We start from the raw sequence: 24,141 nt of genomic DNA on the forward strand, positions 1-24,141 counted from the left end.
TACAATACACTGCCCAGCCCTGCTTGTGGCCTCCTGTCCAGGCTTCAACTCTGTCCAGATTTTAGGGTGTTTTCCAGAAAACACCTTGATTTCACCAGTATGCTGAAAAGAGCCATAGGCTAATGATGAGGAAATTCAGCCAACAAGTGCTTCACACTTAAACCAGAGTCCTAAACACCACTGTAGAATAAATGTCCTAAACAAGCCAAGTTAAAGGCCCTCAAAGTAACAGCAGACCAAAGAAAACCTGCTGGCTGAGATCCAGAGATGTGGCTGTGCGAACAAGGGGAAGAAGATTCACAAGACAGAGAGAGTAAAAGATGTAAAACTGTTGCTGATGGTGGGGGTGCTTTCAGAGTTAATTAGCAGACATTAATTGCTCTCATTAAACACTGACTGGTTTAAACAGGGGTTTAAGAGTGTCTGGACATTCGGTGAAGTTAAGCTCTTTAGCTGAGAGCACTATAACCATTTGATAAGGAGAAGGAAGAGTACACTACACACACTCAAACCAACACACACACACTTATGTGGACAGAATACAGAATAAAGAGACCAAACACTAAGAAAAAAATTACCATGGTTTTACCAAGGAGGTCTAAAATACCTGGAGAAAGCTATTTGTTAGAATTCTCATTCATCTAAATGGCAATTGCTTGGCTGGCGCATAAACTGCTCATGGGCTCACAGATCAGGGTGTGCATTTTTTTTAAGCCATTCATTTCATTTGACTAATTACTCCGGAGCTGCAGGAAGATTATGTCCTGAAAATGCTAATTGGCTGATGGCACCACAAGGGGTTGGAAGATCGTGCACAATCCCAAGCCCTTCACTAGTGACATTCCTAAACTATGACTTCAAAGGCTGCAGACAAGAAAAATGTCTATTTAAAAAAAAAAAGTCAATTTCAAGCAGGCACTGGCAAAAATCTACTATAATTTACAAAAATGTTTGCTATTATCTGAATCGGGCAGTGGGGGTATGTGACAAGGAGGGTGTGGCCGGGCCATGAGGGTATATGCCTGGCGCTGAGTGGCTCAATCAGCGGGAGAGAGATGGAGGAGTCGGGGATGCCAGAGAGAGAGAGAGAAAAAAAGTTGTGTGTGTCGTCGATGATTGTTATTATGTTCCAGTTCAGTTTGATGTTAAGTTATAAAGTCTTGTTGATCCGGTTTGCGCCACCTCCTTTTCCGAACCCCATTACAATGTTAATTAAAAAAAAAAAAAACAAATCATCAGAATACACAATAATTTTGAATAGCCATCAAATTTTTTGTAACGGCAACTACCAGCAGAGCTAACGGGCCATGCTAAATTTTTATATGCTACTATGGTAAGTGATGCAAGTGGCTAGAGTCTTTCCTATATTTTATATTTTTACTTATTGATATTATGCTTGAAATCAACTATAATCAGAAGCTATGCAATCATATTCATATAGTCAAATTTATGTACTATATAATGTCTTATATTCATTTATATCATCACTGTATAACTATCATTATATTCATGCTTGATACCTTATGTATCCAATGTTCCGGTGAGAACTAAATACATGCATTATGCGTATTTAGAACTAAATACATGTGTCCTCTAATGTATGAGTTTGTTACCCTTTTGACCTCATGAGGCTTCAGAGCTGGAATGAGAGAGCAAAGTTTATGTCCGCTATTGTTCTAACAAACGTGCAGACATAGAACAGACATAGACCTAGTACACAACAGGATATGTTTCGAGACACCTGTCCTCGTATTTTGCTGAGATAAGTAAATTTACGAGTCGTTAGCATAAATAAATGTACGAGTGGAGCTATAGTCTATCTTTCCACTCAAACCGCAATTTTCACACTTCTATAAGCCATAACCGCCTGACCTGACACTTAGGGTTATTACATCATTGTGCAGAACTCTCTGTACCTAAAAAGGAAATGCCTGCTGGCACAGTCTCAAGAGGGTATAAAGACCTTAACGAATATCTGGGTGTCAGACTAACACCTCGGCTCTCTAGCCCTTCGCATCTGATCTCCAACTTTGAGGACTCATCTCTGTACTTTTTTCCATTTACTTACTTAGTTCATTAGAAAAAGACAAGACTTTGTGTTGTTAGGTTTATTCCAGGACTTAGTCCTTGGATATATCCATAAGATATATCTACTTAACATTTATAATCAAACATTTATTTTCTGTATTATTGCATTTATTCTCGGTATTCATTATTCCATTTTTATTCATTTATTAATTTTTACAAATTAAAGTTGTTATTCCTTCTACAAATCATCTGATTTATTGAAGTCATTTTCATCTGCTGGATCTCACTGCATCAGTAAGTCCACTGTTTTTGGCCACAACCATGATGGTACCTTAAAATATCATAAACTCAGCAAAAAAAGAAACGTCCTTTCACTTTCAACTGGTTTTATTTTCAGCAAACTTAACATGTGTAAATATTTGTATGAACATAAAAAGATTCAACAACTAAGACATAAACTGAACAAGTTTCACAGTCATGTGACTAACAGAAATGGAATAATGTGTCCCCGAACAAAGAGGGGGTCAAAATCAAAAGTAACAGTCAGTATCTGGTGTGGCCACCAGCTGCATTAAGTACTGCAGTGCATCTCCTCCTCATGGACTGCACCAGATTTGCCAGTTCTTGCTGTGAGATGCTACCCCACTCTTCCACCAAGGCACTTGCAAGTTCCTGGACATTTCTGGGGGGGAATGGCCCTAGCCCTCACCCTCTGATCCAACAGGTCCCAGACGTGCTCAATGGGATTGAGATCCGGGCTCTTCGCTGGCCATGGCAGAACACTGACATTCCTGTCTTGCAGGAAATCATGCACAGAACGAGCAGTATGGCTGGTGGCATTGTCATGCTGGAGTGTCATGTCAGGATGAGCCTGCAGGAAGGGTACCACATGAGGGAGGAGCATTGAGATTGCCTGCAGTGACAACAAGCTCAGTCCGATGATACTGTGACACACCGCCCCAGACCATTACGGACCCTCCACCTCCAAATCGATCCCATTCCAGTGCACAGGCCTCAGTGTAATGCTCATTCCTTCAAGTATTAACGCAAGTCCGACCATCAGCCCTGGTGAGACAAAACTGCGACTCGTCAGTGAAGAGCACTTTCTGCAAATCCTGTCTGGTCCAGCGAAGGTGGGTTTGTGCCCATAGGCGACGTTGTTGCCAGTGATGTCTGGTAAGGACCTGCCTTACAACAGGCCTACAAGCCTCAGTCAAGCTTCTCTCAGCCTATTGCGGACAGTCTGAGCACTGATGGAGGGATTGTGCATTCCTGGTGTAACTCGGGCAGTTGTTGTTGCCATCCTGTACCTGTCCCACAGGTGTGATATTCGGATGTACTGATCCTATGCAGGTGTTGTTACATGTGGTCTGCCACTGCTAGAATGATCAGCTGTCCATTTTGTCTCCCTGTAGCGCTGTCTTAGGCGTCTCACAGTATGGACATTGCAATTTATTGCCCTGGCCACATCTGCAGTCCTCATGCCTCCATGCAGCATGCCAAATGCACATTCATGCAGATGAGCAGGGACCCTGGGCATCTTTCTTTAGGTGTTTTTCAGAGTCAGTAGAAAGGTCTCTTTAGTGTCCTAAGTTTTTATAACTGTGACCTTAATTGCCTACCGTCTGTAAGCTGTTAGTGTCTTAACGACCATTCCACAGGTGCATGTTCATTAATTGTTTATGGTTCATTGAACAAGCATGGAAAACTTTATTTACAATAAAGATCTGTAAACTTATTTGGATTTTTACAAAATTATCTTTAAAATACAGTGTCCTGAAAAAGGGACATTTCTTTTTTGCTGAGTTTACAAATACCATGGTAATGAACATCATACACCACAATAGAATATATCAAAGTACCATGGTATTATCATTTGATACCATCACTGTACCATAGTACTTTATGGCAAGGGAAGGATATAGCCAAGTCAGGAAAGACAGAAAAATTAACAGAAACAAAATAGTTATGGAATAGCAATAGAGAAATGAGAGAGCGTAAAGTTGATGGCTTAGAGAAACAGGAAGTTGATGAATAAAGGATTTATTTGCAGAAAAGTTGACAGCAAAAACTAGATCAAACAGAGGGATTTGTGTTTAACCACAGGAGAGTAATCAGATAACTAGACTTTCACATGAAGCGACGAAAATACCCCAAACTGTTTGCTTCATCTCACTAAATCTACACTCGCATCCAAATCAAATTGGCGGCACTGACTGAGACGGAACCATTTCAGTCCCATAATGTGTTCGCAATACAGATGAATCCTCTGGGAATGTGACAGTTTGAGTGGGGGCCCGTGGCTAAACATATCCCTCAATGGAAATGCTCACCCATCTCTCCACTTCTAAGAGTTTCTCTCATTAGTAATGATGAGCAGACATCTACAACAGGACTCTGCTTATACTGAGGAATAAGGGGATATGTTTTAAAGAAACAGGGGAACATTCATCCCAAAAGAGTGTAAGAGAGGAATGGAATGTTTAATGGAAAAGGATCTTAATGCTGGAAATTGGGTCCATGCACCGCATGCCCTGAGACTATACTGTGAATATAAACATCTATTTGTTTTCACAGAGAGCTGTTTGTCATTAAGTGATGTGTTGATAGCCCTCATTTTCATTAACATTAAACCAGATGGAAGTTAGAGGAGTGGCCAGACTCTTTCCTTCCCAGCACTGGACCACATTTATGTTTGCATTTGAACCTGTGTGCAATATGTTTGTATGCACAATTAATTACTTAATTAATTAATTACTCACCTTCAGGCCATCCCAGATGTCTTTGAATTTCTTTCTTCTGCTGAATTAATTAATTAAACACAAGCAAAGATATTATAAGAATATGTATATATGAATAAGAAGCTGTAGGTCCACACAACACGAGTCAACATGGTCCAAAGCTTAGAAGCTCATAAAGCACATAAAGGCAGCATAAAGTAATACATAAGTGGTTTAATTCATGTCTTCTGAAGAAATCTAATCAGTTTTAGGTGAGAACAGACCAAAATGTAACTCCTTTGAAACTGTAAAATTGCAGTCTACAGGAAAGATCGCCAATGAGATTGCGGATATCAAGATTTACAGTAAAAAAGGATGCTAACTTTGTGCTTTTTGGAGCTTCAAGGTTTTGTACCATAATGACTTGCATTGTATGGAACTACAGAGCTGAGTTATTCTTCTAAAAAACCTAATTTGTGTTCTGCAGAAGAAAGAAAGTCATACACATCTGGGATGGCATGAGGTTGAGTAAATGATCAGAGAATTTTCATTTTTGGGTCAGCAATCCCTTTAATTGTTTACTTCCCAAAGATTAGTTAAGAAATGATTTATAATCATCTAAGGACATTCATATGGATACAATGTGAATCAAGTTTAAATGTCCTTTGTCACTTTACCCATATTCACCGCATGTTATAAAATTAGTAACCTTTACAATCCAAATTAAACACGATAATACAAATAGATAGAGGTATCAAGACTGCCCTGAGAAATGTAATGATGTTAGACATTTTTAAATGATACCCGTAAATGCTTCTGGTTTGGCAGCCATGAAAAATACTAAAACTAAAATAACTAAAACTAAAATAAAAACGAACTAAACTGAAACTAACAGACTAACTATGAAAACTAAGGAAAACTAAAACTAATTTGGAATGACAGATTGATATAAAATAGAAATAAATAAGAAATTAAAAATCCAAAACTATAATAACACTGCGCCGGTAGAGGTGTTTACATGCAACGCTAAATCGGGGTAGTGGGCAAAAATCTACATGTGTCGATATGTTTATTCTTTTATTTATTTTTTTCTCCCCAATTTGGAATGCGCAATTCCCAATGCGCTCTAAGTCCTCGTGGTGGCGTAGTGACTTGCCTCAATCCGGGTGGCGGAGGATGAATCTCAGTTGCCTCCGCGTCTGAGACCATCAATCCGTGCATCTTATCACGTGGCTTGTTGAGGGCGTTACCGCGGAGACGTAGCTCATGTGGAGACTTCACGCTGTTCTCAGCGGTATCCACGCACAACTCACCACGTGCCCCACCGAGAGCGAGAACCACACATTAGAACGACCACGAAGAGGTTACCCCATGTGACTCTACCCTCTCTAGCAACCGGGCCAATTTGGTCGCTTAGGAGACCTGGCTGGAGTCACTCAGCACGCCCTGGATTCAAACTCGCGACTCCAGGGGTGGTAGTCAACATCAACGATTTGTTTATTCTTAAGCAGTTTATAAACTTACACAATAAAGGAAAGCCATTTAATGCATGACCACACGCTGACTGCTTATTAAGCATAATCGCTGTAAGAACGCACTTGTAAACGCTGTGACATACTATATATGTAAGGTTAGGTAAGAGCTGTTATTTATAACATGCATTCATGTTTTGATTCAGTTTGAGAAATATGAAACTGTGTATTCTGTGCGAATGACACAAGGAGCAGTGTTACATAAATCTACCTCTGTCCAGTATCTATTCATGTGCATATTTTACTATTTACATGTAATCCAAACAAATCACTAAACCAAACTCTTAAAGCCTATAATTTTTTTCCCTTAAATAAAGAAACTACATTTGTGAAGACAAGCAATTTAATTATAACAGGCCTATATATTATGTAAATCAGTTGTGCAAATGACGAATGTTGAGTTAGACTGATGTAAAAAATCGAATTTGATTCGACCTGGCTGTTCACACTGAAAACACATTGGAAAAAATCTGATCAAACTTGAAAATGTCATATTCAAAGCTCTTGTGGCTGTTTACACTGTCATCTGATAAACAATTGTTGGAAAAATTACTTGTGTCATGCACAAAGTAGATGTCCTAAACGACATGCCAAAACTATAGTTTGCTAATATGAAATCTGTGGAGTGGTTAAAAAATTAGTTTTAATGACTTCAACCTAAGTGTATGAAAACTTCTGACTTCAACTGTAATTTAAGGCACCCTGACACTGCAGGGGAGTCCCATACACCAGTGCCTGAGTTATGCTGTGTGAGAAAGACTGGGTATGTGTGGTACCTACCTCTCAATGATGTCAGTGATCACACAGGCAAACATCTGCAGACCCTCGGGCAACTGCAAGGCTACTGCAGGTCAGAGAGAGGGACAAAGTCCAGGTCAGTGCAATATAGTGTATGAGTGACAGCCGCCTTTGTCTCCAATATACTGTATTACTCTAGTGAAGAAGGCAGAGCATAAAAAAGGCTCATCTTGCATTCTGTTCATCATCAATAATGAATTAATGTGTATCAGGCAATATGACAGGAATACATGTGACCTACTAGCTCATTAGCTATGGAAACTAAAGTGCAAAACTTTATGCATTTGGTTTGAGACACATGCTTTTGCTGTAATCTTAGAACAGGCCTGCATCAAAAGAGATATGATATAACAGGATATGATATGATACAATATGTGACATATGATATGATAATAGTAAGTGTATGTGGTGTTCTGAGATAGGTTAAGTGGTTGTCATGTGACATTTCTATATACTCATTAATGTTTTATTGCATATGAATGAAGATTTATTAATTGCGTATGAAAATAATCTCACTCCGGCAGCTGGCATACAGAGTTGGCATACAGCATAAATGCAAAGTTGGCACAATTTGTTATGAGCAAACCATTTAGACACAAATGCATTAAATTGCTTGTCACACTAAAATTACACCATACCTAAAATCAATGCAAGTCATTTTTATTTGTATAGCGCCTTTCACAACACACATCGTTTTCAAAGCAGCTTTACAGAAGATCAGGCATTAACAGAAGATAAAACTGTATTATCTATAATGTCTTAGAGTCATCACTGTGTCGTTTGATAAAATACAATTGTGAATTGTGTTTAAAAATAAGTAATTAAATAATAATTGTATTTCTAACCCCAGTGAGCAAGCCGAAGGCGACTGTGGCAAGGAACACAAAACATTAAGAACATTAATGTTTGTTAATGGCGAAAAATAACCTTGGGAGAAACCAGACTCACTGTGGGGGCCAGTTCCCCTCTGGCTAACATCATGAATATAATGCCAATATTACTTATGTATAGTGCAAGTCATTGTTTAAAATTATTAAACTAAGTAAGTGTTAAGGGTCAGTGTTTAAATGAACTGTATGAACTGTAAGATTAATGACTAATGTCTTTGAAGTCCATCCTGGATTAACTGCAGAAGTTCACATAGATGCAATTGTCCTTGTTAGTTGGCTGATGAATGGTTTTGTTGGCAATTAATTGATAGTCTATGTATTCCATTTCAAGAGTGTAGTCCATCACTAGACCGAGGTGATGCAGGCAGAGATCAGTGAGGTGCATCGCAGTTCAACCTGAACGGTAATTTCGGTGAGGTCTATCCTAAATCCAAGGTTCAGGCAATGGCATATGAAGTATCCAATGTCTTATGGTTGGAGTTGGCATCACCTCATCCTCTGAAGTCCATCGTAATAGACTGAAGTGATGTCTGGCTGGCACCGGCTGCTATTAGTCATCATCACACAGCGACACGTAGCAGAATCAGAATCAGAATGAACTTTATTGCCAAGTATGCTTACACATACAAGGAATTTGTCTTGGTGACAGGAGCTTCCAGTGTACAACCATACAAAAACAATACAAAAACAGCAGCAAGACATAGATAATAATAAAAAATACAAAATAATTATACACATACGTACAGACACACATATATACATACACACATACACATGGGTAGTGCAAATCTAATACAATCTGTTATGTACAGTGTAAATACATATCTGTTATGCACAGTGCAAATGTTTTTTTGTTTTTGTTTTTTGTTTTCAGAGGAATGAAATGGCAGAAGAGGTTGGATGTGTTGGATAAATATAAGAAAGACTAAACTGTGTATTGCACATAGTTATTGCTCAATGGGGCAATTTAACTGTTCATGAGATGGATAGCCTGAGGGAAAAAAACTGTTCCTGTGCCTGATGGTTCTGGTGCTCAGAGCTCTGAAGCGTCGGCCAGAAGGCAACAGTTCAAAAAGGTAGTTGGCAGGGTGAGTGGGGTCCAGAGTGATTTTTCCAGTCTTTTTCCTCACTCTGGAAGTGTATAGTTCTTGAAGGGGGGGCAGGGGGCAACCAATAATCCTCTCAGCAGTCTGAACTGTCCTTTGTAGTCTTCTGATATCTGATTTCATAGCTGAACCAAACCAGACAGTTACTGAAGTGCAGAGGACAGACTCAATGACTGCTGAGTAGAACTGTATCAGCAGCTCCTGTGGCAGGTTGAATTTCCTCAACTGGCGAAGGAAGTACAACCTCTGCTGGGCCTTTTTCACAGTGGAGTCAATGTGTGTCTCCCACTTCAGGCCCTGTGAGATGGTAGTGCCCAGGAACCTGAAAGACTCCACTGCTGCCACAGTGCTGTTGAGAATGGTGAGGGGGGTCAGTGTTGGGGTGTTCCTCCTAAAGTCCACAATCATCTCCACCATTTTGAGCGTGTTCAGCTCAAGGTTGTTTTGACTGCACCAGACAGCCAGCTGTTCAACCTCCCTTCTGTATGCGGACTCATCGTATATCGTGTGAGTTTCCCCCTGTCTCACAAGCTGCTGCCTGTCCGTCAGAAAGCTGGTAATCCACTGACAATGATAGACAAGGGAACAGAGAGTTGGTGTAATTTATTCTGGAGTATAGCTGGGATGATGGTGTTGAAAGCCGAACTGAAGTCCACAAAAAGGATTCTTGCATATGTCCCTGGTCTGTCCAGATGTTGCAGGAAATTATGCAATCCCATGTTGGCTGCATCATCCACAGACCTGTTTGCTCGATAAGCAAATTGAAGGGGATCTAGAAAGGGTCCAGTGATGTTCTTCAGGTGGGCCAACACCAGTCTCTCAAATGATTTCATGACCACAGACGTCAGGGCGACAGGTCTGTAGTCATTAAGTCCTGTGATTTTTGGTTTCTTTGGGATGGGGATGATAGTGGAACGTTTGAAGCAGCATGGGACTTCACACTGCTCCAGTGATCTATTGAAGATCTGTGTGAAGATGGGGGCCAGCTGGTTAGCACAGGATCTAAGACATGCAGGTGAAACGCCATCTGGGCCCTGTGCTTTCCTTATCTTTTGTAGTCGAAAGACACGGCTCACATCATCTTCACAGATCTTAAGTGCAGGTTGAGTAGCAGGAGGGGGGAGGAGGGGGGTTGCAGGAGGTGTTGGTGTTTGTGTGAAGTGAAGGTTAGAGTGGGTGTGGTGTGTGAGATTGGGCCTTTCAAATCTACAGTAGAACACATTCAGGTCGTCAGCCAGTTGTTGGTCCACCACAGGGTTGGGGGCAGGAGTCCTGTAATTCGTAAGTTGTTTCATGCCACTCCACACTGATGCAGGGTCGTTAGCTGAAAACTTGTTTTTCAGCTTCTCAGAGTATCTTTTTTTAGCCATTCTGATTCCCTTATTCAGTATGTTCCTGGCCTGATTGTACAAGACTTTATCCCCAACTCTGTAAGCATCCTCTTTGGCCTGACGAAGCTGCCTGAGTTCCGCTGTAAACCATGGTTTGTCGGTGTTAAATGTTAAATAAGTCCTAGTAGGAATGCACATATCCTCACAAAAACTGATATATGATAAGCAGTGGAGTCCAACACGAAGCAGGAATGGAGCTGGATCCGGACTGTTCTGGTGACCTCAGGATAGGAGTCCCGAGGTTGAGATAGGGAAACAAATAAGATAATATTAGCATAGATGCCATTCAATTTATTGCAGAGTTATAGATCATGATCAATGTTTCTGGTTCCGGCAGACCTAACTAAAGCAGTCTAATTGTGAGTTGAAGGATAAATTATATAGTTTAGGAGTCAAATACGAAAAGGATCTACCTCCTTTTGTGGATTTTGATATTCTAGGATCTATTAACAGGCCAGAATTTTGCAATCATAATGAACATGATGGAATATAGTGTGGTAGAAGATGACTTAAGTACTGCAGAGCTAGACCATTCAAAGCTTTGTATGTAGTTAACAGAATTTTAAAATTAATATGAAATTTAACAGGTAGCCAATGTAACGATGATAAAATGGGGCTAATGTGATCATATTTCTTGGTTCTCGTCAGCACTCTGGCTGCTGCATTTTGAACCACTTGAAGTTTATTTATTGATCTTGCTGGACATCCTCCCAGTAATGCATTACAATAATCTAGTCTTGAGGTCATGAACGCATGAATTAGTTTTTAGGCATCAGTAACAGAGCGCATGTGTCATAATTTAGCAATATTTCTTAGGTGGAAGAATGCTGTTCTACAAACATGGGTAATTTGATTTTCAAAGGACAGATTGGTATCAAATATAACTCCTAAGTTCTTGTTGAAGATGATGTAACTACATCCATCGAGAGTCAAATTATATTTTAGCAGCTTATTTTTTGAGGATTTTGGTCCAGTAATTAGTACCTCTGTTTTGTCGGAATTGAGTATCGAAATAAAAACACTTTCCATTTCTCTAGAGGACTCAAGACACAAAATAAAAAGCTGTCTCTCAGTGTGGAAACACTGAGACAGCCGTACAGTGCAGTTAAATGTTAAACGAGGAATTCATTAAATCAATGTGAAATTAATGTGCATAAAACAACAGAGAGACGAAAACAGTTCCATGGATATGAAAGCAAAATGATATACCATTGTTGGACCCATTACGATGTCATAAGCCACGACTAATCAAGACATTATCCCTTATTAAGGACACTGGCCTGTGGACATGTTTATACAAACCATATCTGCACTCCAAGTTTCAATTAAATTTTAATAATTCACTAAGTGAATACATATTGCTAAAAAGGGCAAAGCAGGTAACTTGTGTTGTATAAAAAATATAATGTATTAATTAAGTGATATGAAGTATGAACATTTTCCTATGCAAAATTAAAACTGACGTAACTTTACTCAGTCCAGGAGATAATGATCTTATCTTGTATAAAATCACTTTTCTACAATGGTGACAAATGAACTGTAACTGGCATAAATGGGAAAAATAGCAGCTTAAGAGAGATAAGTCTTCCTATTCCAAGTAATAACTTTGTAGACAGTTTTAATATTATTTAGGATAATACTGTGTTATTGAAAGGGCACCAAGTAGCTGTTATTTTTCATAAACAGAATAATAACCCTTCAGCCAATACAGCAACATTCTATTGAGATCATGTTCTTGTGCAGTGCTTCATTCTTAAATGAGTCTTTAAATTAAATAAGGTTGATGAAGCTCACAACAAAGACACATGTCTAACAAGTGTGGATCTTTTTTCCCCTTCCTCCTTGTACGCCAGCATAATGCTTAGATATACTGCACCGTTGTCTTGGAAACAGACTGATGTCCTAAAATTGGAACGGTTACATGTACTATACAGACTACCTCGAGCGTTTGAGCAATCTAACAAAAGAACAGTGAAATTTGCAATTATCACCATTCTACATGTCTATGTTGTCATGATGATGTCATACATGTGTAACACCCAATTGGGAGACCTTTTCTGTCAGTCAATAATTGTGAATGACACATACCAAAATTTCTGTTTCATCAAGCAAAGCCTTAACAACATCTCAGAGTAAAATATAATTTTTTAAAGGCATACTAAAATACTTGTTCTAGTTTTTAAAAGGAACATTCCGGGTTTAATTACAAGTTAAGCTCGATCGACAGCCTTTGTGGCACAATGCTGAATATCGCAAAAATAATTTCGATTAAATTATTAATTAAATAATTAAAACTAAATAAATAAAAAAATATCAAGGTTACAGTGAGGCACTTACAATGGAAGTGAATGGGGCCATTTTTTGAGAATTTAAAAAGGCAGAAATGTGAAGCTTATAATTTTATAAAAGCACTTACTTTCTTCTGTGGAAACTCATTATTTGAGCTGTAAAGTTGTTAAAATCATAATTTTTATGGTCATTTTAAGGTATTAGGGTTTACAACATTAGGTTGTCATCAAGTTGTAAAATTGGATATATCTTTACACATGAAAGGTTAGTAAGTGATTTCATCACACTAAAATAATGTGCATGCAAACTGTTTATGTCTTGTGGCTATACTTTTGAAACTGTGAGTATTTCAGTGTTTACGGATGGTTCCCATTCACTTTCATTGTAAGTGCTGCACTGTTACCCAGATTAAAAAAAAAAAAAAAAAAAAATTAAAGAAAAGGACAGATGAGTCGAAATACATTTTTGTGGTAATCAACATCAACCTGTTGTCAAGGGAGTTCCCTCAGAGGTCAGTTTTAGGACCAATTTTATTTTCTATATAAACTCAGCAAAAAAAGAAACGTCTCTTTTCAGGACACTGTATTTTAAAAATTTTTTGTAAAAATCCAATTAATTTTACAGATCTTTATTGTAAAGGGTTTAAACAATGTTTTCCATGCTTGTTCAATGAACCATAAACAATTAATGAACATGCACCTGTGGAATGGTCGTTAAGAAACTAACAGACGGTAGGCAATGAAGATCACAGATATAAAAACTTTGGACACTAAAGAGACCTTTCTACTGACTCTGAAAAACAGCAAAAGAAAGATGCCCAGGGTCCCTGCTCATCTGCGTGAACGTGCCTTAGGCATGCTGGATGGAGGCATGAGGACTGCAGATGTGGCCAGGGCAATAAATTGCAATGTCCGTACTGTGAGACGCCTAAGACAGCGCTACAGGGAGACAGAATGGACAGCTGATCGTCCTAGCAGTGGCAGACCACGTGTAACAACACCTGCATAGGATTGGTACATCCGAATATCACACCTGTGGGACAGGTACAGGATGGCAACAACAACTGTCTGAGTTACACCAGGAATGCACAATCCCTCCATCAGTGTTCAGACTGTCCGCAATAGGCTGAGAGAAGCTTGACTGAGGGCTTGTAGGCCTGTTGTAAGTCAGGTCCTTACCAGACATCACCGGCAACAACGTCGCCTATGGGCACAAACCCACTTTCGCTGGACCAGACAGGACTTGCAGAAAGTGCTCTTCACTGACGAGTCGCAGTTTTGTCTCACCGGGGGTGATGGTCGGACTTGCGTTTATCCTTGAAGGAATGAGTGTTACACCGAGGCCTGTGCTCTGGAACGAGATCGATTTGGAGGTGGAGGGTCCGTCATGGTCTGGGGCGGTGTGTCACAGTATCATCGGACTGAGCTTGTTGTCACTGCAGGCAATCTCAATGCTCCCTCCTCATGTGGTACCCTTCCTGCAGGCTCATCCTGACATGACACTCCAGCATGACAATGCCACCAGCCATACTGCTCGTTCTGTGCATGATTTCCCGCAAGACAGGAATGTCAGTGTTCTGCCATGGCCAGCGAAGAGCCCGGATCTCACTCCCATTGAGCACGTCTGGGACCTGTTGGATCAGAGGGTGAGGGCTAGGGCCATTCCCCTCAGAAATGTCCAGGAACTTGCAAGTGCCTTGGTGGAAGAGTGGGGTAACATCTCACAGCAAGAACTGGCAAATCTGGTGCAGTCCATGAGGAGGAGATGCACTGCAGTACTTAATGCAGCTGGTGGCCACACCAGATACTGACTGTTACTTTTGATTTTGACCCCCTCTTTGTTCGGGGACACATTATTCCATTTCTGTTAGTCATATGTCTGTGAAACTTGTTCAGTTTATGTCTTAGTTGTTGAATCTTTTTATGTTCATACAAATATTTACACATGTTAAGTTTGTTGTAAATAAAAGCAGTTGAAAGTGAGAGGACGTTTCTTTTTTTGCTGAGATTATATAAATAACATTTGTGATAATATATCTAATGCTAAGTATCATCTTTATGCCGATGATACAATTATTTATTGTTGTGCATTTTCTGCTTCACAGGCAATTCAGTATTTGCAGTCTGCTTTTAACTCAGTCCAGTCAAAATTACATAAACTCTTTTCAAATACAATAGTTTTTTCACCAAATCTTATAGATAATGTAGCTGTTCAAGGTGCCAAAATTGAACCTGTTACAAATTATAAGTACCTGGGCATTGTACTCGATAACCAGTTGTCATTTAAGTCTCATATTGATCACATTGTTTTGAAACTCAAACTTTTTCTGTTAATGCCAGAAAGTACCTCGTGTCTGCAACATTTCTACCTTTATTAGACTATGGTGACTCACTGTACATTCATGCCCCAGTACAATATTTAAAAAAAAAAAAAAAAATAGACAGCCTTTTTCATAGTGCCTTACATTTTATTACTGGTTGTGGTTATCAAACTCACCATTGTACTCTCTATGCTAAGGCTGAACTGTGGATACACTAAGGGAATTACACTGGTACTGTTTCATTTATAAATCAATATGTGGCCTGTCTCTAATTTACTTATCATCTATTATCTCTGTAAAACATGAATATTATAATCTTCAGTTCAAAGGACATTGTACTACTTGCTGTTCCCTGTGTTAGGTCTGTGCAGGGTAAAAAAAGGCTTTAAGTTTAATGCCCCCAAAACATGGAATGACTTACAGGAATATTTAAAACTTACTGTGATCCCTCCACTGGCAGATTTTATGGCACATGTTAACAACATTGTGTATAGTCAAGTTGGAAATTGCCTTTGTTATATTTGACTGGAACTGACCATTGTTTTGTTCTGTCCCCTTTGGTTGATTTATTTTATCACTGATTTTTGTTTGTCTTTCTTTTTGGCAGGGGTGAGGGTGTAAATTGTACTTTCATGTTATGTTATCTGTCATTTTTGTCAGTGCTGCCTTCTTGGCCAAGTCACTCCTGTAAAAGAGATTTTTATCTCAATTAGTTTTTATCCTGGTTAAATAAAGGTTAAGAAGAAGAAGAAGAAAATTATGCCACAAATGCTGTCATTTGAAATGACCTGGTATTGAACCCAGAATATTCCTTTAATCAAATATTTTATCTAATTTTAAGCAAATAACACTTTCAACTTTTCATTCTTATATTAACAGGTTAAAATTCAATTTAATCGGTTAATTGGCTATGAATTTAATAATTTTAGATAATATAAAAAGTGGCCAACAGTCAGTGGAGTAGACTGCTGTATGAATTAATAAATATAGCCTATGCTGGATGGAATTATCACATCACTACAGTAAAATCAATTACAACCATTATCATTCCATCAAAACATGACATTCCGTGTACCACCACACCTTTGGGCACCACATACATTGCCTGGCCAAAAACAAAAGTTGCATACTCTAATATTTTGTTGGACCACCTTTAGCTTTGTTTATGGTGTGCATTCGTCGTGGCATTGTTTAGACAACCTTATGCAATGTCACAACATTTATTTCTGTCCAGAGTTGCACTTTTTTTTGGCCAAGATCTTGTATTGATAACGGGAAAGTCGAACAACTCCGTAAAGTCTTCTCCAGCACATCCCAAAGACTTTCAATGGGGTTAAGGTATGGACTCTGTTTTGGCCAATTCATGTGTGAAAATGATTCCTCATGCTCCCTGAACCACTCTTTCACAATTTGAGCCCGATGAATCTTGGCATTGTCATCCTGGAATATGCCGGTGCCCTCAGAGAAGAAAAAATCCATTGATGGGATAACCTGGTAATTCAGTACATTCAGGTAGTCAGCTGACTACATTATATTGCCGCATAAAGTTGCTGAGCCAAGACCTGACCAATTGAAGCAACCCTAGATCATAACACTGCCTCCAGAGGCTTATACAGTGGGCACTATGCATGACGGGTGCATCGCTTCATACACTTCCCTTCTTACCCGACGCGTCCATTGCTTTGGAATAGGATACATCTGGACTCATCAGACCACATGACCTTTTCCCATTGCTCCACAGTCCAATCTTTATTCTCCCTAGCAAATTGAAGTTATTTTTTTCCAATTAGCCTCACTAATAAGTGGCTTTCTTGTGGCCACATAGCTGTTTATTCCCAATCCTGTAAATTCTCGTCACTTTGTGCATGTGGAAATGCTCTTACTTTCACTATTAAACACAGCCGTGAGCTCTACTGATGATTTTTTACGATGTCACTTCACCAAGCGTTTTAGTGATCTCCGATCACGATCATTCAACATTTCTTCCGCGAAGCTGACGGTTCACCACTATCCTTCCTGGTTTTAATAATGCGTTGGACAGTTCTTAACCCAATTCCAGTAATTTCAGCAATCTCCTTAGTTGTTTTCTTTGCTTGATGCAGGCCAATAATTTGCCCCTTCTGAAACAGTAACATCTTTTCCACGACCACAGGATACGTCTTCCGACATGGTTGTTTAAGAAATGAGAAGCTACACACTGCATCATTTAGGGTTAAAAGAATTGTTGTCAGCTGAAACATATTAGTCACTGCAATAATGATCCAATCATAGGCTCTTAAGTATCTGCTTATTTAAGCAACTTTTTTTTTGGCCAAGTAGGGTACATCAATGTTTTGTGCTCAAAAGCAAAGGAGTTGCTGAAGCTGGACTGACAGAGCTGTTGCCCTGGACCTAAATGTTTTAGGGTAAAGGAACTAAACTTAATAGACAAGCTACATTAAAAATGATGCTAAATTAATTGACAAAATTATTCTATTACACCTTTAAAACTAATTAATATAATTTTAAAACTTTCTCTTAAAGAGTGGCTCTGTGGCGCTATATAATCAGATGACTGCTCTGTTAACCATCCCGGCTAGCCAGCAAAATTGAGTTTGGGGCAGGTCTATCGGTTTGTTGGAAGACAGAAGGGAGTATTCACTAAACAGAAAGCTGTTTGAAAACAATGTACATTTTTTGCTAATTCCATTTGGTGATGCTATTGGTGCAGATATTATGCATTTCATCTTTAAACCATAATCCTTCTAAACATTTCCCACAAAATCATTGAGGCCATCAAGTCAAAATCAGCGGCAGATCCCAGCATAGGTGATATAGGCGGTGTTGTCATACACAGCTAACAAGCAACTCCATGCCAGCTTTATTCATAAACAGACATTGTTCTGGAAAATGATGGCATATAATGCAAAGCATTACCAATTGGTTTGCAATTTTCAACAATGTATAATCTTTGTTAGCCAGCTAGATAATGATGGTGACCAATTTAAGTTCTGCAAAGTTCACAACAACAATGTTCAATATGTCACAGAAAACCAACTGTTTAAAATTGCAAGGCCATCAACTGACCTGAAACTTGCAAGCCACCCTTGTTGTTGAGCCCAGAGGTAGCTTTGCAATTTGATTTGACTCACTGCTATGCAGGGGATGCCATTTAAGTCTAGAGAGTCTTTGCTCAAGATCATGTGCCCTATTCCGTATTTACACCCTCTTTTAAGAAACATTAAATTTATATGAATATGGCTCAGATGGGGCAATAAATGAAAGGGGAAGGTGGTTAAAAAAAAACAAATAAAATAAAAAAAAAGCAATTGGTTCTGAGTGCAGACATGGTGAAGAGTGGCCAGGAAGTGTGATGGATGAAAGAGATTGGAAGAATACAGCTGCGCTGAGCAACCCTCTGATGAAAGGTTAAAAGACAGGCCTCCTTCAGTCCGGACAGACACAGACAGGTCATTACCTGAGAAAGGGCGAGTTTATTAACAGTAAAAGGTTATTCAGCTCAGTACAGCCTTGCCTGACAAATCTCTCTATCCATCCATCCATCCTCAGCCAGCTGACAAGCTCCTTCACGAAAGCAGGCCCGGCGCAAGCTCTGGGCTAAGTGAGCATGCATTTGTACGCCGCAGATCCAGAAATGTCATGGGAGCTCAAGGAAATGCCAAAATGCCAGAAGCCCCTGACTGACAGGGTAAGTGTGGAAACAGGGCGCTGGATGGGTGCAAACACACACACACAGATAAAGTGATGTGCTTAGTGTGTTAGGCTACATCTGTTACCATAGCACAAACACTGACAAACAAAATGTTAGCCGCAATCAAACTGAATCTGAATCTGAATGGTTGAAAGAACACAGCAGCAACAACAACAGGAAGTACACAGACAGGATGAGTTCATTATTAGGGATGTGAACTGTAAAAATGCGATTCCTCTAAACCAGTGGTTCTCAACTTTTTTTAGATGAGATGTCACCCATGCCTAAATCCGCCCATGCCTAAATCCGCCCTTGCACGAGTCTTAAGTACACATAACACAGTAACAGTTCAAAGTTCATTTAGTACAATATGACTTGCAAGAACCACTGTGACCAATTCAGTGAATGAGTGAGTCATTAGACTGATTTAAACTGATAACTCATGAGCATATTTTACCAATTTATTAAAAAAATAACTCCCTCATAAGAGTAATTTGCTGATGAATCGGTCTACTCAGGTCATGCTGTATGTCCAATAAGAGTCGTCTGTCTGGGAATCGCTCTACACTGGTTGTGCTGTAGATCTCATGAGAGTCATTTGTTTGTGAATCTATTTAAAATGGTCATGCTGTTTGTTTGGTGTTATATGCAACCAGTGAGGACATTGCAAGTGCTGATTCTATTCTCTCTCATCACATTCAATTCAGACTGCAAAACTGGCGCTATAGATTCAGATGAATAGTGCAGCAGGAGTATTTTTGTATGGTGTTCCGTTGGCATTGCTAAAAATAATGCAGCCATTCCAGAACCATTAATGGAACCAAATGATTTTGATGATGGTTTCACTATTTGATGGTGAAATGATGGTTTCACTACTTTTAAACAACGGAACCTGTTGAGAGTAAGAACCTGTTCTTGGTTCCCAACCTTACAGGTTGTAATAGCAAGTCAAGTTTAAAAGCCACATATTGTCCATTGCAGATCAGTTTAGCCCAGATTTGACGTGGCCTGTCCTTAATTTCCACTTTCCAGTCTGGTGAATTCATTAAATAACACTCTGTACTTGCTGCAAACTGTCACTTTCACCCAGTGAAAACAAGCTAAATAAAGACAATAAAGACAGTGTTGTGAACAAACTCAAGCCAACAAACACATGGACTTTTCTTAAACTCAAATCAAACATTTTTGCATTATAATGGTACAAGAGATCTTCACTCTTTCCTGTACTTTCAACAGTCTGTCAGCAAATATACACAGATGACACTGCAGAGAGATGATCACATTCATTTCAAGACACCATGGACTAATTTTTCAAACACAAGAATGAATTAATCTGGGAGGTAAGTGTTCTCTGCTTCAAGTTGTAGCATTTGCATTAATCCTCAGCATCCTTAGGCCCCCAAAAATTCACAAATAATCAGTCAAGAAACCAATAAATCTTCATTATGTGAAATGAACATGCACAGATATTTGTGCTGCTGATGTAGGCCACTGAGCAAGGCACTGAAATTAAGAAAGAAACATGTTGGTTCATTCTCAAAATATATTTATGAAACGGATATTTTTCAACTCTAAATTCTGATTGGACATGCCATGATCAAAGCCGTAGTAAAACTGAGTATCTGATTTACATAAATTACAAAAATTACATAAGAGTTGGTAAGTTTGATTCCTTTGCATAAATTAGTTCAAAGTGTCAATTCAGTGAATTGATTCAAAACTCTGATTCAGTGATTCGTCTGTACATCACTCACAAATGTTCACAGAAGTGCATTTGTGGCATTTTTCATGTATTAAAATATGTTTGTAAACAGTAAGGCTGTCCAATTAAAATTCGAAATTCAAATATTCATCGAATTTAAGAAAAAAATTCAAATTCGAATGCTAAAAGTGTGCATTCAATTTTGGAATTCACTGACGATGACTTCAGATCGATCGCATTCTTGCGCTAAAAAAAAAGGCTAGACACAGCGCAACAAATACAGTTTACAGAAAGCAAGTGTCTCAAGATGCTATTTAAAGTTCTTTTTAATTAGACACAACATCTTAAAAACAGCGCTCCTGCACGAGATGCTGAATAAACAAAAACAAAGTGCTATCTGGGAATATTGGTACCACACATATAATTGTACTGAATAAAAAACAAAGTGGTATTTCACTGTTATTATGAAGCTTGAGTCTGGGGAAGTATTCTGTGGCATCAGTTCAAATGTAACAGCATGTGAACTGCCTATTGAAGCGTTTGACTTAACATTTGAAAATATGGACCAATTAAAACGTTTTATTTATTTATTTTATGCACATTAGTTGAAAATGAAATGCTCTTTTTTAACAGCAAGGAATGTTCTTTGCATTAATATAACACGGTGATGTATGGTTGATGTATTCAATGCGCCCTCTTGTGGACTAAGGAAAAAACATCAATTTAAAAATCAGCTGACTTTAAAATTCTAATTTAATTCGAATTTTGAAAATTTGAGGTAAAAATTCTAATTTAGTTTCTCTGTCCAATTGACAGCCCTAGTAAACAGTAATATGTTAGTAAACAGATATGTAAATATTGATGTTTATTTTTATGTATTGTTATATTGGTGCATATAAATGATAATTAAATATTCTTCCTTACAGTATGTTCATAGTGGAAAACAGTGTGGAAATCATGCCTTGATTATTTTTAATTAGATTATATTTACTGTATTTTACTACTTCCATAAAACATTTTAAATCTATTTGGTTACAATGGCTGTTTAAAAAAATAAATAAATAAATAAATAAAAAATAAAAAAAGAGCCATTTCAGAGAAAAATGTATATCAAGATATCATAATTAAAAGGGTGTAATAAATCGAGATGTAACTTTATAGCTATATCAGCCAGCCCTACTGCAAACAGGAAATGTATGTCTGAAATGTACTGTTACTGTGAACTTAACAGTACCACTGTGTACCACAAAATGAAATATATATATATATATATATATATATATATATATATATATATAAATATATGCAAGCCACTGATAAGTTTCCTTTTCATTACATAAAGTTCTATATACACAGTGTGTGTGTGTGCAGTGGCCACAGGCTCACCAAAACTGGACAGTTAAAGACTGGAAACATAGCCTGGTCTGATGAATCTCGATTTCTGCTGAGGTACACAAATGGTAGGCCCAATGAAGCCTCAGCTTTCTGTTCTTGGTTGACAGAATTGGAACCCGATGTGGTCTTCTACTGTTGTAGCCCATCTGCCTCAAGTTTCGACATGTTGTGCATTCTGAGATTTTATCCTGCTCACTACAATTGTACAGCAAGGTTATCGGAGTTAGCGTAGCCTTTCTGTCAGCTCGAACCAGTCTGGCCATTCTCCGTTACCCTCTCTCATCAACAAGGCATTTCCATCTGCAGAGGTGCTGCTCACTGGATGTGTTTTTGTTTTTGGCACCATTCTGAGTAAACTATAGAGACTGTTGTGCGTGAAAATCCCAGAAGATCAGGAGTTACAGAAATACACAAACCACCCTGTCTGGCACCAAAAATCATGCCACACTCTAAATCAGTGAGATCAAATTTTTTACCATTCTGATGGTTGATGTGAACATTAACTGAAGCTCCTGACCTGTATCTGCATGATTTTTTCCACTGCACTGCTGCCATACGATTAGCTGATTACATAATCACATGAATAAGTAGGTGTTCAGGTGTACCTAATAAAGTGGTCAGTGAGTGTATATTTCGTCAAAATACACAGCTAATTTAGAATGGCCATCAATGGAGGAAGATGTTCTGGGTTGGTCTAATATCAGGGGCAACTGGGGCATGCTAACCAGCCAAACCTTGACCCTTTGGTTGAGACTGACTGCAACTGTTGTGCTATAGATATTTGGTAAAATAATAATAAAATATAGCTGCAAGCAGCAATACAGGGGTCAAGCCAATTATCGGCAGAATGATCAGCGAAAGAAGCATCGTGACACATTTTAAGTTAGAATTCTGATGAATGCTGTAGGAGTTAAAGATAAAAAAGGAACATCTATGGCCATGTTTCTCAAGATACACTACTGTTCTATTTGTGTGTACTAGCTGCACATTAAAATCTCTATCATCGGCAGAACAAAAGTTCTTGCTCTTTTGGCTATTAGTACATTGATAAAGAGCATTTACTCAAGATTGTCCAGAGGGTGTTAAGTGCAACATTGCACACTCTACATTGTTTTGTGTATTCTCTAGCACTTTGTGAAAAAACTGGAGAAGTCAGTTTTTACATCCATAGAGTTATATCAATACATTTATAGACATCTATGCAATATTTAGTTTAATCCAATTTAAACTAAAAAAAGTTTTGATTATTTCCATGAATAACTTAACTGAAAACAATTTGTCTAATTAATTGAAATATTTCAAGCAAGCACATTTAGCCATTGTTTACTAAAGGGCATCCAGAATTCACAATGACCCCCCAGGGCAAGGTCCTAAAATATTTTCATTTTACTAAGCAAATGCAACAGCCTTAATTCCTCATTGGGATTTTTTTTTTATAAATTTGGTACTTTCAAATTTGTTTGTGAAACAATTCTAAACAACAAAAATCTATTTGCTAATATTTTCAGGTATGGTCTGCAAATAATCAGCAGATTTCAATTTCATGTTGATTGGACAAATGTTATAAGAGTAATAGCAACAACAAAAAGTTTACATAAAATCAAATCATGGCCAACCATGGTATCATTGTTCTCTGCATGACCTTGTCTGTTATGAATCTAACAAGACCAGTCTCACAAAAATGCAAACATACAGCCTCAAGTCCATTTTGGTGTGCTCAAAGTCAAATCTGTTTATGATTGGCCAATGACTGCCATGTTTCTCAATATATGCAACTGTCCTCATGATCAATGATGGCAACTCTGCCAACACTGAATGCAAAGACACTGCATGCAAATTTTGAAATTAAATGGGCCAATGTTTCTATATTTAGAGCCACTTTCATATTGTTCCCTGTTATAGCGCCATCAAATGGCCAAACCCCGCAACTTTTTCTGTGTGTTCTCAGGTTGAGCCCTTATATAAGTGTGTCAAGTTTGGTGAAAATATCTCATTTCACTTAAGAGTTATATACATTTACGTAAAAGCAGAGACCACTATTAAAATTCATCGCCTGTTTTTGGCATTTACGAGCAAAATTTTGCCATGTTCTCTTTAAACGTATGAAATTTACTAATGACGCTTCTTATTTTGGTGGTTTTGTTCCGATCAGACAAATGGATTTGAAGCAATTTGCTAAAGTAGTTTCGGAACTATTTTCGAAATGGCAACAGGCCATAAGGCAAACCATAGCAAATATGGTATCGTTGCGCTTGGCAAGTCCTCCCGAACTTAACGAG

At 38.4% G+C, this 24,141-nt stretch overlaps 1 protein-coding gene across 1 annotated transcript in view; it reads right to left on the minus strand.

The window, feature by feature from the left end:
• The window catches only part of dph1 (diphthamide biosynthesis 1), a 127,741-nt gene that overhangs the window by 88,365 nt on the left and 15,235 nt on the right, over positions 1–24,141 (minus strand). Inside the window, 1 exon segment of the mRNA XM_051666149.1 lies at positions 7,061–7,124. Coding sequence (XP_051522109.1) covers positions 7,061–7,124 — 64 coding nt within the window.

This window comes from Myxocyprinus asiaticus, chromosome 31 (assembly GCF_019703515.2).
Source record: "Myxocyprinus asiaticus isolate MX2 ecotype Aquarium Trade chromosome 31, UBuf_Myxa_2, whole genome shotgun sequence".
Classification (NCBI taxonomy): domain Eukaryota; kingdom Metazoa; phylum Chordata; class Actinopteri; order Cypriniformes; family Catostomidae; genus Myxocyprinus; species Myxocyprinus asiaticus.